We start from the raw sequence: 13,540 nt of genomic DNA, 5'->3' as shown, positions 1-13,540 counted from the left end.
TGATGTAATAGGAGAACAATCGGCTGGAGGTCAAGGTCACAGGGCAACGGTCATATTTGGCAATTAGAACGAGTTCAGGGCATGGGTGTTGCACTCGCTGCCCCTTGTGCATTCCGAAAGTAATGAATATCTGATTATTATTATTATTATTATTATTATTATTGGCCAGGCCCATGCTGCCCTTATTATTAGTTGCATTTTCTTTCTTTCTTCTCTTCTTTATTTCTTGTTTAATTGTGGCAGGCACTCCTACCCTTCAGAACTACCCGATTCCGACCAGACTTGGACATAATGACCAGCCTATGACCTAGTTGTGTCCGCAAGATTTCGGTTGCTAGGCAACGAGTAGTTGTCTATCGCCGAAAACCCGTTGTTTTCTTACTTTTCACTTTTTGAGCTGTAGAAGCATTACTAATGGGCATAGAATGTTCTGACTTCTTTAAGTGTAATCTTGAGGGCATTTCCTATCAGAAGTGTGCCATCTATTTTTCCCTTCTCTCTAGTTTTCGAGTGCCAACTCTGCAAAGATTGGCCTCAGAGACCCTAGCAACCAGTACCGGTTTTCAAAAATCCCCCCAAGTTCCTCAGCAGCTTGATGGAAATGAATGAAACAGCATGCTTTTAGTTACTAACAAGTACTCCAACTTTCTATTGTACACCTATGTGCTACATGAACCAGGTCAGGGGTCAGAGGTCATCAAATGCAAAAATGATGAAAATAGCTAAATTCATGACTATGCTCATGTGAAATGCTAAATCGCCGAAGATTATTAAGCCAGGGTCATGATTCTTGGGTGGAATGTTGCACTGGAGTACCTCCATACCAAAATGACATATAGTGTCAAAACTCACTTCTAATTGCTGGCAGCACCTCTTAGAGGTTGTACCTCTTGAGGGCCATTCCACAGACTTCAAGATCCATAGCTCCACAGTGGGTGGATGGAATCAAATGAAACTTTGCATGCTTATAGAGGTTAATGAGTACTACAAATTTGCTTCGTACATGCATGACCTAATTCAGCCAGGTCAGGGGTCAAAAGTCATCAAGTGCAGAAAATATGAAAAGCGCTAAAATTAAGACCTTCCTTGCGTGAAATGCTAAGGTTCCAAAGATCATTAAGCAAGGGCCATGATTCTTGGGTGGAATGTTGCACTGGAGTACCTCCATATAGAAATGACTTTTAGTGTCGAAACTCACTTCCACTCGCTAACAAAGCTTGGTCCACTTAGAGCTGGCCATCATCGCCTACTGGCTTGTTATTATTATTATTATTATTATTATTATTATTATTACTACTACTACTACTACTACTACTACTACTACTACTAACACCACCACCACCACCATCACCCCACCACTGCTACTGTGACTTCTGCAACTACTACTACTACTACTATTACCACTACCACTATTACTACTTCTTCTACTACTACTACTACTACTACTGCTACTAAGGTTAACATGATCTGTATAATTATAAAACAGATATTGAACTGCTTAGGCAATTTATGATTAAGGATGGTCTGTTACAGTAACTCAAAGGCAACATAAATATCACCGTTTATTATGCACATCCTCAGTGTCTGCGGCACCCACCACCAACAACCGATGCCTGGTGACGGAGGCGCTGGTGAAGGCCACACTGAAAGCAGACAAGGGGGACTCTGCCAGCCTGGTCTCCTTCAGGGTGGAGGATTTCACGAACAAGGGCGACAACTATGCGTGTATCGTGACAGGCGTGATGGTGCGGTACAGAGAGGGTGAAGAGGAGAAGGAGACCAGTTACGTAGCTAAAATCACACATCCTTTGCCTCAGGACCAGACTTTCAGCATGGGGGACATGATACATGATACATTCGTGAAGGAATCGACGTGCTACCTGGAAATAGCAGGAAAACTTAATGAGGCTTTGAGACAGCATGGGATTACGGACCTACGGTAAGAATTTATTATTATTATTATTATTATTATTGACATTTAAATTGTTTTCCAGTTATTACAAGTTCTATGATGTTTTAGTTAATGAAAGTCATATTGAATGTGGCAAAACGATATAAATCTATTAAACAAAAAACTGTGTCCCACGGCACTGTCAGTTTTCCCAAGGGGTTCGCCTCGTGTCTGGAGAAGTGGAAGGAGGCAATAATGTTGGAAGATTTACGGCCTCGAGGATTTAAGATGTATGACAGACGGCGAGGGATGGATGTGCCCCACGCCAAGCTGGTGTTGCAGGAGATGGGTAGGCTACACGCTGCGTCTGTCCTCATGGAAGCAGCACTGCCCAACAAAGACATGCAGAAAACTTGGCCAATTCTTGTTGAGAAGTGGATAATGGATGAGAGTATCCACGTGCTTTTCAAGAAAATGACGGAAGGGCAGATGGAAGCTGCAGCTATGATTATGGAAAAGGTTAGTATTCCTAATTGCTCTTACCCTTCTCTCTTTCTCTCTGTTATTATTATTATTATTATTATTATTATTATTACTACTACTACTACAACTACTACTACTACTACTACTACTACTACTAATTTTGGAAATGAAGTATGTAATGTTGATCTTATATTACATTTTTGTAACATAATATTTGTGTATTTATTTATTTATTTATCTGAACACAAGCTACACAATTTCGTCTGTTGTTGGGGCCACTCAGATGCTCTCACTGGAAGGTTTAAATCACCTCTTACTTTTTACACTTATTTTCCATTTCTTTCCAGTTATTATTTATTTTGTCTTGATTGTGTGTGTGTGTGTGTGTGTGTGTGTGTGTGTGTGTGTGTGTGTGTGTGTGTGTGTGTGTGTGTGTGTGTGTGTGAGAGAGAGTTTGTGTGTGTGTGTGCGTGTTTTAAGTGAGAGTTCCATACAGCAGCATGTATAGGTATTGGTTAAAATTTTCCTGGAGTTGTAGCCATCCACTCTTCTGCTAAAGCGATAATCTGGTGTGTTTTGGTTCTGTCCCTGCATTAAAAAATAAATAAAAAAAAAAAAAGGCCTAAAATATCCATCTCTCCAATTTGAATTCTGAACTGCAACACTAGAGTAACTTTAAATTCTTGTGCTAGTCACGAAGAAGTGCAAAGAGTATGTACTGTAGAGCCGTAGTATAGTCCTTTCCTGGCACTGAGCTACGTAACCTGCGAAGGGAAAAATTTTTAGCCAAATTAGATTTAAAAAGTACAACGAATTTTCCTATCAGTGATCGGAAGCTCCCTAACACCATTTTCTAAGCGATTTATTTTGTTTATTACACCTTACTCTTCGTGATATATAAACCCTTCCAATTTGGCCATAATCTACGTAGGTAAATTACAGAAAGATATTAACCAGTCATATCCAAAAACAAATCGCTAAGGAAGAGGTGTTAGGGAGCTCCCTTATCCAATGAGAGTATGAGGCCTTGTTCACGTTATCTTATCCAATCAATTACCAGGGGCAGTAGTCTCGTTGAGTAAGGAGGCTCCCTATCACCTCTTCTTTAACGATTTATTTTCCAAACAACCCATTAATGTGCTATGTTCTTGCTGCATATATCTTTCCAATATCGATATAGATTGCACGAATAACACACAGGAATATAGTTGCGTGACAGAATCAAAACTAAATCGGTAAGGAAGAGTTGTTAGTGAGCTTCCTAACCACACGAGAATACCGCCTCAAGACTGATAATTCTACCCCTTGACGTATCACTTATGCTTTGGAAATTTCGTGACGCCTTTTCTTTACCGATTTACTCTGCAGTTCACCTCAATATCCTCTTGTTTGAGAATACTGTATCACACTATACTCTGTTCACCTTAACCCGGTCTGGATTTTCGTCCTGTTGTAGCAGCCTATATAACTCAGTGACAGACGAAGACAGTGCTGTGGAGTTAACGTCCTTTCCATAGCACTTCTTCGTGACTATACTCTTTTTACTCTAACTTGGCCTAAAACTGCTATCTCTCCGTCTTGAATGCTGAGTTGTAGCAATAGATTAGCACAAAAACATGGTCTTAGTCACGGTACAGTCCTGTGGAAAGGATGCAGAGCCGTAGCATTGTCTTTTGTCTGCCACTGAGCTACGGGAAATAAGCCGAAGAGAACGAAAATCTAGGCCAAGTTGAAGTAAAATGAGTATAGCAACATATTCTAACATTAATCTGTACCAGTAAATCAGTATTCAAGATTGAGAGATGCCAGTTTTAGGCCAAGATAAAGTGGGTATATTTGTGTGTCTGTGGCTATAATTTCTTCATCTTAAATTGGCATAGATTTTCATACAATATTTTTTCCGTACTTCAGGGAGAGGAATAACAAAAAACAATACTACATCTCTGCATCTTTTCCATAGCACTTCTTCGTGACTTTAACTTGACCTAGATTTTCGTACATATGCGGCTTTTGTTTATGAAGCTCAGTGACAGAAAAAAAACATGTAATTCTTCCCAGTAATATATTTTTTCTCCCTCGAGGTCCCGAATTATGAGAACGTGGCGAAGTGGATCAGGGACACCAAGGAGGCTACTATGGATACATTTTTGGAGATGTTTCATGTGGATTCCAAGTTTGCAGTTTTAACACACGGGGACTGCTGGAACAACAATGTTTTGTTCAGGTACGAAGCATCGGGATCATCGTTACCATCATCATCGTCTTCGTTGTTGTCATTTTCATCATCATCAACACCTTCATCGTCATCGTTGTCATCACTGCTATTGTCATCATCATTATCATCGTCGTAGTCGTCGCCATCATCGTCGTCTTCATCATCATCATCATTATCATCGTCGTTGTCGTCATCATCATCGTCATCGTCGTCGTCGTCATCATCATCATCATCATCATCATCGTCACCATCATCATCGTCATCGTCGTTGTCGTCATCATTATCATCATTATCATCGTCGTAGTCCTCGCCATCATCATCATCATCATCATCATCATCATCATCATCATTATCATCATCATCATCTTTATTATTATTATTAAGGGATGTCCACGAAGTTGAAGTCCTGAATTTTCATACTACCAACCTTGCCTCATGGTTCTTTTGAGGATGATAGGCTATAGGAAAGTGTCTCGATGATATTGGTCAGTATTTAGAGGGGATCCGAGTATTTTGAAATTCGTTGATTAACTGGCAAACTGCAGCAACCCCAAAGCAGAATCTTATGACTGTTGGAATCAAACACTTTTAAGTATACGTGCAACAGACAGGAAGCAGCTGATTAGCATTTGGGTCCCTCCCCCCCCAAAAAAAAAAAAATAGATGCTCAATTGGGTGTTCCATAATCGTAAACACCACGGAATGTAGATGTTGGGTGTACAAGGCAGTGCTGGGACAACTCTTGCAGAAAAGAACCAAAAGAATTGGAGCTAGTGTTCATTCTTCATGTGCCGTCCACGGTGCTCCTGATTCAGTACAACTCCTCAGTCATCATCATCATTCTGAGTATTTCTTGTCCCTTTACATACCTTTAATTTTCTCTCCAAGTTTCCGGGTCGTCATGCAAGTATCCCAGTGGAATCTGCGGTTTTTGTAGTAGCGTTTTTGAACTGACTTACAAAAGACTCCAGTGTAGTCCTTGGAACACAACCAGGTGCACCCACATCACTCACGTAAAAGCTGCGTGGACAGGTGTGCCGTGTACAAATGCACCCACACAGCTCCAACACTCATTACCAGCTGGGACGTGAACCAGCCACATCGCACTTGCTTCACCTACATTGGATGCGCCTTGATCGCCCGCTCATACTGTAGGTGTCTGCCTCCACTGAGTGTAGGTGTGCCCACCTTGCCAAAGGTGTGGGCAAAACTCACGTGGCTGCCACCATGCCTCGCTGGCAGTTGGAAGAAGATCAATCAAGCCCATAGCCACCTGGCAGGCAGACTCCTCCTCTCACCTTGTCGAAACCCAATCTCCTGTCAGCCCCCCATCCTCGTTGACCAGACCATATCCAGCCCTATGAATGAATGAATAGACAAGGGGAATTCTTTCACACCCTTTCCCACCTACCATTATCACTCGCTCCCTTTCTGTCTCATGCACATTCATGCTCATGATTTCTCTCACACACGCTGAACTCACCAGATATGTATCCCTCAGTCTCAGTTTCATCTGCTCTTTATCATTCTCACTCACTTGATTGTTTGTGCTCACACTTATCCTCATTCACTGACGCAGTATTACTTGGAAAGGATCATTCTGCAACTCTTATTCACACTTTTTTTTTCTATCTGCGGTCACCCAGTCAGTCATAAGTACTTACTGACACATATAAAACCCCACATTAATTGTTCATCTTGTGCCCGCCAGATATGATGATGATGGTAAACCCGTGGAGGTGATGCTGGTGGACCTGCAGGTTATGCGAAAAGTCTCTCCCGCTATCGACCTTAACTACTTCTTGTACTCCAGCTTCAATGGCCCTGTTCGTAAAGACAACCTGCAGGAGTTCCTCAAGACCTACTATGATTCGTTCAGTGGGGTATTGGCCGATGCTGACTTTCCTGTTCCCTTCACACTTCAAGAGCTTCAAGAAGAGTTTCGGCGCCGGATGTTCTTCGGCTGTTTGTTTGGGTTATTCCTTATTCCAATTGTCTTAAGTGAACCTGAAGACGTTGCTGACATGATGAACATCACGGATGAAAGTATAGAAAAGTTTTCTGAGGAAAGAAAAGACGTTATGCTGAAAATGAGTGAGAGGTCTGATGGACTGTTGAGACCTCGATTGCTTGACATGTTCGACGAAATGATGGAAGCTGGAATTATACCAGCGTAACTTAACAGGGGGACATAAGCTGTATGTCATTTGACAGGAGGGTGTAAGATGGGGGGAGGGCAGAGAAATGGCAGGGGACAGGGCGACGTGGAGGCAATTTGTCTGTGTCCACCCTTTACGGGTTTGAGGCGTCTGGCTGTGGATAGTTAGATAAATAACAAACAACAGCACACATAAAAAAGGAATAATGTATGCGTATTGAGATGGTAGTGATGACTTAAGAAAATGTTTATATATTGAAATTAAAAGTGCATTTTTGTCATGAATACTGCATCTACCCAACTGTTATCTCTACACGAGTAAAAAAGACTAGTTAACATGTATACCAGTAAATATATGACAACATATTCTGAAGAGTTTGCCTCGATATCCTCTTGTTTGTTATTAATATGAACTACAGTATATCAATACTATTTTTTTTTAATTCATTGAAGAAAGAATCAAAGGCCAGGAACCTGCAAATTGTTTCCTCCAAGAAAAAACAAAAACAAGATAGCAGAGAGTCAAATTCAAAATCCGTTCATTTCGAAATGCCTGGATACACTGCTTTTGAAAGACTGGAGATCATTGGCAGTAGGAAATGCAGACAGAGGGAGATAGTTCCAGAGTTAACCTGTTGTATTCATGAAGGACTGTGAGCAACGGTTAAATCTTGCATTAGAAAGCTGGACAGAAAAGGAATGAGAGTTTGTTACTATTTTAGACGGGTGCTACGCGCCCGCCTTGGTGGTGGAGGGATGTAAGCAGACAGTTCAGAGGAGCAGTGACCATTGAAGTACCAATTGAAAAGAAAGGAAGTTATTAACCACCCATATCCAAAAATAAACAGCTGAGGAAGGGGTGCTAGGAAGCCTCCTCAAGCGACCAAAATACTGGTCATAGAAATGTTTTGAACACTGCTTTCCTGGTCCTTCTTTCAAATAATAATTATAATAATAATAATATGATAATGGATACGACAGGGAACTCATTGTAAATACCTTTGAGAATCCCGCCTCTATCATCACTCCTTAGCTTTCTCGTCCTGCTCTTAACCTTTCCCAGGAACCAGACGGCAAACGGACTTTTTGTATCATATCAGCAGTGAGTTTAGAATATTATTCCCTTATAATAATATGAGCATATAAGGTATATCCTCATAAAAATATAAGGAGGATGCCATCTGGTGCTAGCAGACTCACTGTTTGTTCCGGTGCCAATATTGTTCCCCATGACTAGTTGTAGTTTCACACTATTGTTGCATATAAAGTTGTTTATTCAATTAACAATATGCAACGTAGTATGAATGATAAACAAACAAACGCCATTTCACTGTAAAGTGTGGCTTGGGATAGGATGCGCAGTCAGAACATCTTTTAATCAAAACCTAGAGTAAAGGGAAGGCGATAGAGAAATATGAACTGTATATATGTTTAAAGTCTTGGGGGGAATATTTGCCTTGTTGGTATACTTTAATGTAATCAATACTATTTTATTGAGGTGTATAATGTACATGGTATAGTTATGATGCTTCTATTCATGTATAAATCCCAGTTGTCTGTGGAGGTTTAGCACCTCTGATTTAGCTGACTCGGCGCCACACCCAGAGGGGATGGCGGCCAGCTAAGGCAGAACGCATTTATCATTCAAACGAGAGGGACGTATAACTCTGAGCCCTCTCAGTGTCGCAGTTGTATCTTTCTGTGGCCAATAAAGACAGATTTAATTTGCTCAGTTTCAGTTCACCTGCACACGCTACCTTCTAAGTTCCTTCAACAGGATTCTACACCGATTCCCACCATCTCCAGTGTGTGAGAAGACGTTTTGGTGGAGTGTGTCAGCCGGAAGTAACTTCGACCAGGAGCAACGTTACCTTGCTTATAAACTGTGAGGTCACGACTCAGCTGATATATAAATTGGTGATCAGCTGTGGGGTTCCAAGCTGATATATTAGTGACTAGTTGAGAAATCCATACAGCCGAAACATATTTTTGGTGGTTGCAGTGGCGGGATTCCTGCCTGCTGTTACGTGTTGCACGGGCAGCTAAAACACCAGATTTGTCTTCTTAAGACAGGCCCCTTACTTCTGTGGTAGTAAAACGCACCAGATTTGTTCTTTAGACGGTTACCCATACTTCTGTGGTAGTAAAACACACCAAATTTGTTCTTTAGACGGGTACCCTTACTTCTGTGGTAATTATCCCTCACTGCCCAACATTTCATCAGACTGCACTCGTTTTAACAGGTGCTGCGGATGGGTATGGGTAATGACAGACAAATAAGGCTTTCCAGGCCAGCAGTCAACGTCTTGGCTTGATTTTACCACATTATGCTGTGTGTCCTCAGGATTAAGCTGAAGTACACTGAGGCCACTGTGTAGGTACTTCCCCACGTCTTGGTTTATGGGCCGATACTGGTGCCTCCCTGGGCTGCACTGGCAAATTAACATCTTTCAAAAACTAGGGTAGGTATTTGTTGTTTGCCAGTTTTGTTCCACTTCCAATGCACTTCATCAACAATGTCCCAGAAGTGATTAGGCATGATGTCCTCTCGGAAATCGGGCAACACAAATCAGTTCAATGATCTCAGGATTTTTTTTTTTTTTTCCACAAAAGCACCCTCTTCAGCTTTAACACTTGCAGTGGTGCTACGGCTACATTTCAGTTTAATCATTATATCAGCTGCATCTGGATGTGGGTGTAAGAGGAGGGATGCTCTGTTAACACGAAGGTCATAGAGTTGTCCTCTTTGACACATTTACTTTTATCCTCGTTCTCATGGGCATGCCCGGGATGTCAAAGCAGGACATGTCAAGTTTAGTGTCAGAGCGTGTCCATGTACTGGGAAGCCTGATAAGCGCTTGTGCAATACTACGGTGATCGATGGTTTCACAGCGAGGATTGTTGCCCTTCTAAAATTTAGTTAGGCAAATGTTTTCGAAAGCACACTGTAATACGTTATAAAATCTTGCATCTTATTACTGCAACACTGGAAATAATAGTCGTTCACATTAGTAAGTGAGTGGAGAATATTTCATAATTTCTTCCAGTTTCAAAATGTTATGGCGGAAAAATGTACGGAGACTTCTCTGGGGGAATGCACTGTAAAATATATAACTCTGACGTGTTTACTCGTGGACTAAGAAGGCTCCCTCGCCCGTCTTCCTCAGTTTACGTCTTCATCTCTACGTTTATATATTTTTGTAGGTAAAGTATTCACTATTTGTCGATATAAGCAGATATATAACGTACAAGGGAATAAGAAGCTGTTATGCACAAATAAATCGCTGAGGAAGACGTGCTAGGAAATCTCTTATGTCGATGAGATCCGACCTTTGAACACTAGCCTCAAAGGTGCTTGGAGATTCAGAGCGCCTTTTCCTTAGCGATTTATTTTGCTTGTTGCGCCTCAATACCCTCCTGCAAGTGACTGTTACAAATTATGACGATATTAAGTCGATACAGGCAACATAGGCTACTAGAGACTTAGAAGTGAAAGGAGAGATAAATCGCCAAGGAAGAGGAACTGCAACACCTCAATGACAGCTGAATTACCGGCGAAAAAGACACACTCGGCAACTGTCCTCCTCATCTACGGCCTTGATGTGCAGCGGGCTGGATGTGCTTTCAGCTTTTCATTGTCATTGGAGCCGTGAACGTATAAGGTTGTGCATAGCGATCTCTCACTGCTACTAGTTTAAGAGTAAGTACATTAGTTATTTGGGAACCGAAATAGGCTACGTCACATCACGGCGCGAATGTGTAACGTCTGCAGAAATTTGAGTATAATAAGGATGTGTGTTGTTCTTACGTATTGTACACGTTACTGCTCACTTCAGTTTGGTTGTGAATGGAATTGCGCAAGCGGAGAGCAACGTAAACACAAACAATCCTATAGTTCGAAGGAGAGTTGATAAATACGATCCATCTATTATTTTCACATTAACTTGAAATAACCATCTCTTCGTCTCCAGTGCTGAGCTGTAACAATCGATTTACCCTGAAATATCATGCAAGTCACGATGAAGCGATCAGGAAATGACGCAACTTGATACTGCGGTATTTTCCAGTTCTGCTAAGAGCTACCTGATCCGAGATACAAAATGCGGAAATCTGGGCCAAGTGATGGTGAATAAAGTACAGTTACGATATTGAACCGGTCGTAAGTATTTTTATGAATACTAGGGATGGATTCTTAAATAAACTTAAAATTCCTTCGCTGCATGACGCAGTTTGTTTCGGCGGAGTGACACAGGCATGATTTTGGCGGGAAGTACGGAGGCGTAGAATCTTTCCAAATCTCTCGTCATTTCCGAAAAAAAAAAAAAAAAAAGTAGCCACGAGAGGAAAATATACATGAAAATACTGTATATTTCTTTTAGCTGGAAGGGCAAGGGAAGGAGGGTTAGGAGGGGGATTCGACCGATTGCTGGCGGCTATTCTGGCGAAGGCAAGGGGCGGGAATATCAGGGTTTCCGGTTGTCGAGTAGCAGTAGTACTAGTAGTATATAGTAATAGTGTGGTAGGAATAGTACTAGTTGTGGTGGTAGTGGTAGTAGCTTTCTGTTGTTGTAGCCCCAGGTTCATCTGAAATAAGAACCCAGTGGACTACAGGCTTGAAATCCCCTCCTGCAGTTCCCCATCCTCCATTTGTGGGATAGAGAAGTAGTTGAGGGACGTATGTATAACTGAGCAGTTGAGCCGCCTGGTTATATCAGTGCCACCACGTGAAGGCGTCCCTCTGGTTGTCGAGAAAATAATGTGCAGAATAAATTATAATGTAAATACTAACGGATGTATTGTAAGTGGCATTTTGGACTTCGTAGCACCTTTGTCTTTGCGATTTATTTTGCATATTACCTCTAAACATCCGCCTTGTATACACAGTGGTCAGTAAACAGCGCCCCACAAGGAACTCAGGTAGCGATATTTTATGCGCGGGAGGATGGCCAGTGTTACCATATCTAGCATAATTTTATTCTTTTAGCATGATTCTGATCAAACTTTCGAGTCGAATATTTTTTAGCATATTACAGGTTATAGCATAATTCAGAACGGAATGGAATAACTTGGGAATAATTTTATAAAAGCCATAAATCAGAGAGAGAGAGCTGGGCGGGTAGCTGATTGGCGAATGTGTTGCCATACTGATACCTTAAGAACGATATTATGAGAGTACTCTGTACCTCAGTCAACCATCTATGAGAAACCATGAGGCAGTTGACTGCCATTCTTTGATTCTTTTTTAAATAAAAAAAAAAAGTTACACCAGTAGTGGAGTACCACTCCATGCAATAACCTAGCTATATATTTCATGATGTCGAGCAAGAGGAAGAAAGCTTGTCAAGAGGATCCAGGATCTAGTACTTCAAAAGCTTCATTTGGCAGTGATTCCTGAATAGCAGTGACCATGATTCTGACGTACCCGAGAAGAAAAAAGAAGCTAGTAAAGAAAGTTACAATCAAAATTTTCGCCGAGAATGGCTGGCTGAAAGTGGCTCATCAGTTATAGGAAAAACAAAAGCTTTTTGTAAGTGGTACAACAGCAATGTTTCTATTCAGCTAAAGTTATGTGTCATCAAGGCTCGGAGAGAGAGAGGGAAATGTATTCTCTTATGTAGGGTTCAATTAAATATTTTCATAGTAAACACAATAAATAATTAATATGTAACACGAACAAATATAGAATTTTATCATTTAGCTTCAAGTTCGCATAATTCGTTTTTTACTTGGAATAATATTGCTCAATCTAGCATAATTTTTTTCATTGCCCTAGCATAATTTCGTTGTTCGGATATGGCAACACTAAGGATGGCCCAAGCTGCTGGTGTGTGTGTGTTCTTACCTAATTGTTCTTACCTAATTGTATCTTTACAGGAATGAGTCAAGCTCGTACTGTCCAGTGTCTTAAACCATATTTATCGTACATATCCTTAAATTTGTGAATTGTTTTGGCACACACTATTTCATTCGGTAGTGCATTCCATTGATCAATTGCTCTGTTAGGGAAACTGAATTTCCTTACGTCTTTATCACCTCTCTTCTTATGCAGTTTTTTGCAGTGTCCTCTTGCTGATGCTTCTCCATATGTTAAGTAATCATTTATGTCTATTTTCTCCTTTCCTGATATGCACATATAGCATTATCATGTCACCTCTTTTCCTTCTCTCCTGTAGTGTTGGTAGATTCAGTTTATTTAGTCTTTCTTCGTAGCTTAGGTCCCTTAAGCTTGGTATCCATCTTGTAGCGGCCCTTTGAACTTTTTCAATCTTGTCTATATGCTTTTTGAGATGAGGACTCCAGACTATTGATGCATATTCCAGGGTTGGTCTAATGAATGATGTTATTATCCTTCTTAGCATGTCTTCATTTATGTATGTGAATGCTATTCTCATATTTGCAAGCAGTGTATACATGTTCCGTACCTTCTCGCTGATGTGGTCAGCCGGAGATAGTCTGTTATTGATAATCACACCTAGGTCTTTCTCTCTTTCTGATGTGTATAGGGTTTTATTTCCTAACTTATAATCCCAATCAGGTCTTTTTCCACTTTTACCAAACTTGATTACATGACACTTGTCCACATTGAATTCCATTTGCCATGTACTACTCCATTCATGAAGTTTATTTAATTCTTCTTGTAGTTCCCTACAAGAGTCTGTGCTAGTAATTCTCCTTTGTATTTTTGCATCATCTGCAAACATATTCAGATAGCACTCATTTCCAGTGTTACTGTTTATATCATTTATGTACACTAAAAACATGATTGGTGCCAGCACCGAACCCTGTGGTACTC

At 40.9% G+C, this 13,540-nt stretch overlaps 1 protein-coding gene across 1 annotated transcript in view; it reads left to right on the top strand.

Annotated features, from left to right (window-relative positions):
- The window catches only part of LOC145406885 (uncharacterized), a 40,594-nt gene that overhangs the window by 9,095 nt on the left and 17,959 nt on the right, over positions 1 to 13,540 (top strand). Inside the window, exon 2 of the mRNA XM_080277999.1 lies at positions 1,582 to 1,939. Coding sequence (XP_080134125.1) covers positions 1,582 to 1,939 — 358 coding nt within the window. The remainder of the gene's footprint in view (positions 1 to 1,581; positions 1,940 to 13,540) is intronic.

This window comes from Coenobita brevimanus, chromosome 71 (assembly GCF_032717465.1).
Source record: "Coenobita brevimanus isolate Jiangsu-jjx chromosome 71, ASM3271746v2, whole genome shotgun sequence".
Lineage (NCBI taxonomy): Eukaryota > Metazoa > Arthropoda > Malacostraca > Decapoda > Coenobitidae > Coenobita > Coenobita brevimanus.
Note: the sequence above shows the minus strand (reverse complement) of the source record. Positions and strands in the feature narration are given on the sequence as shown.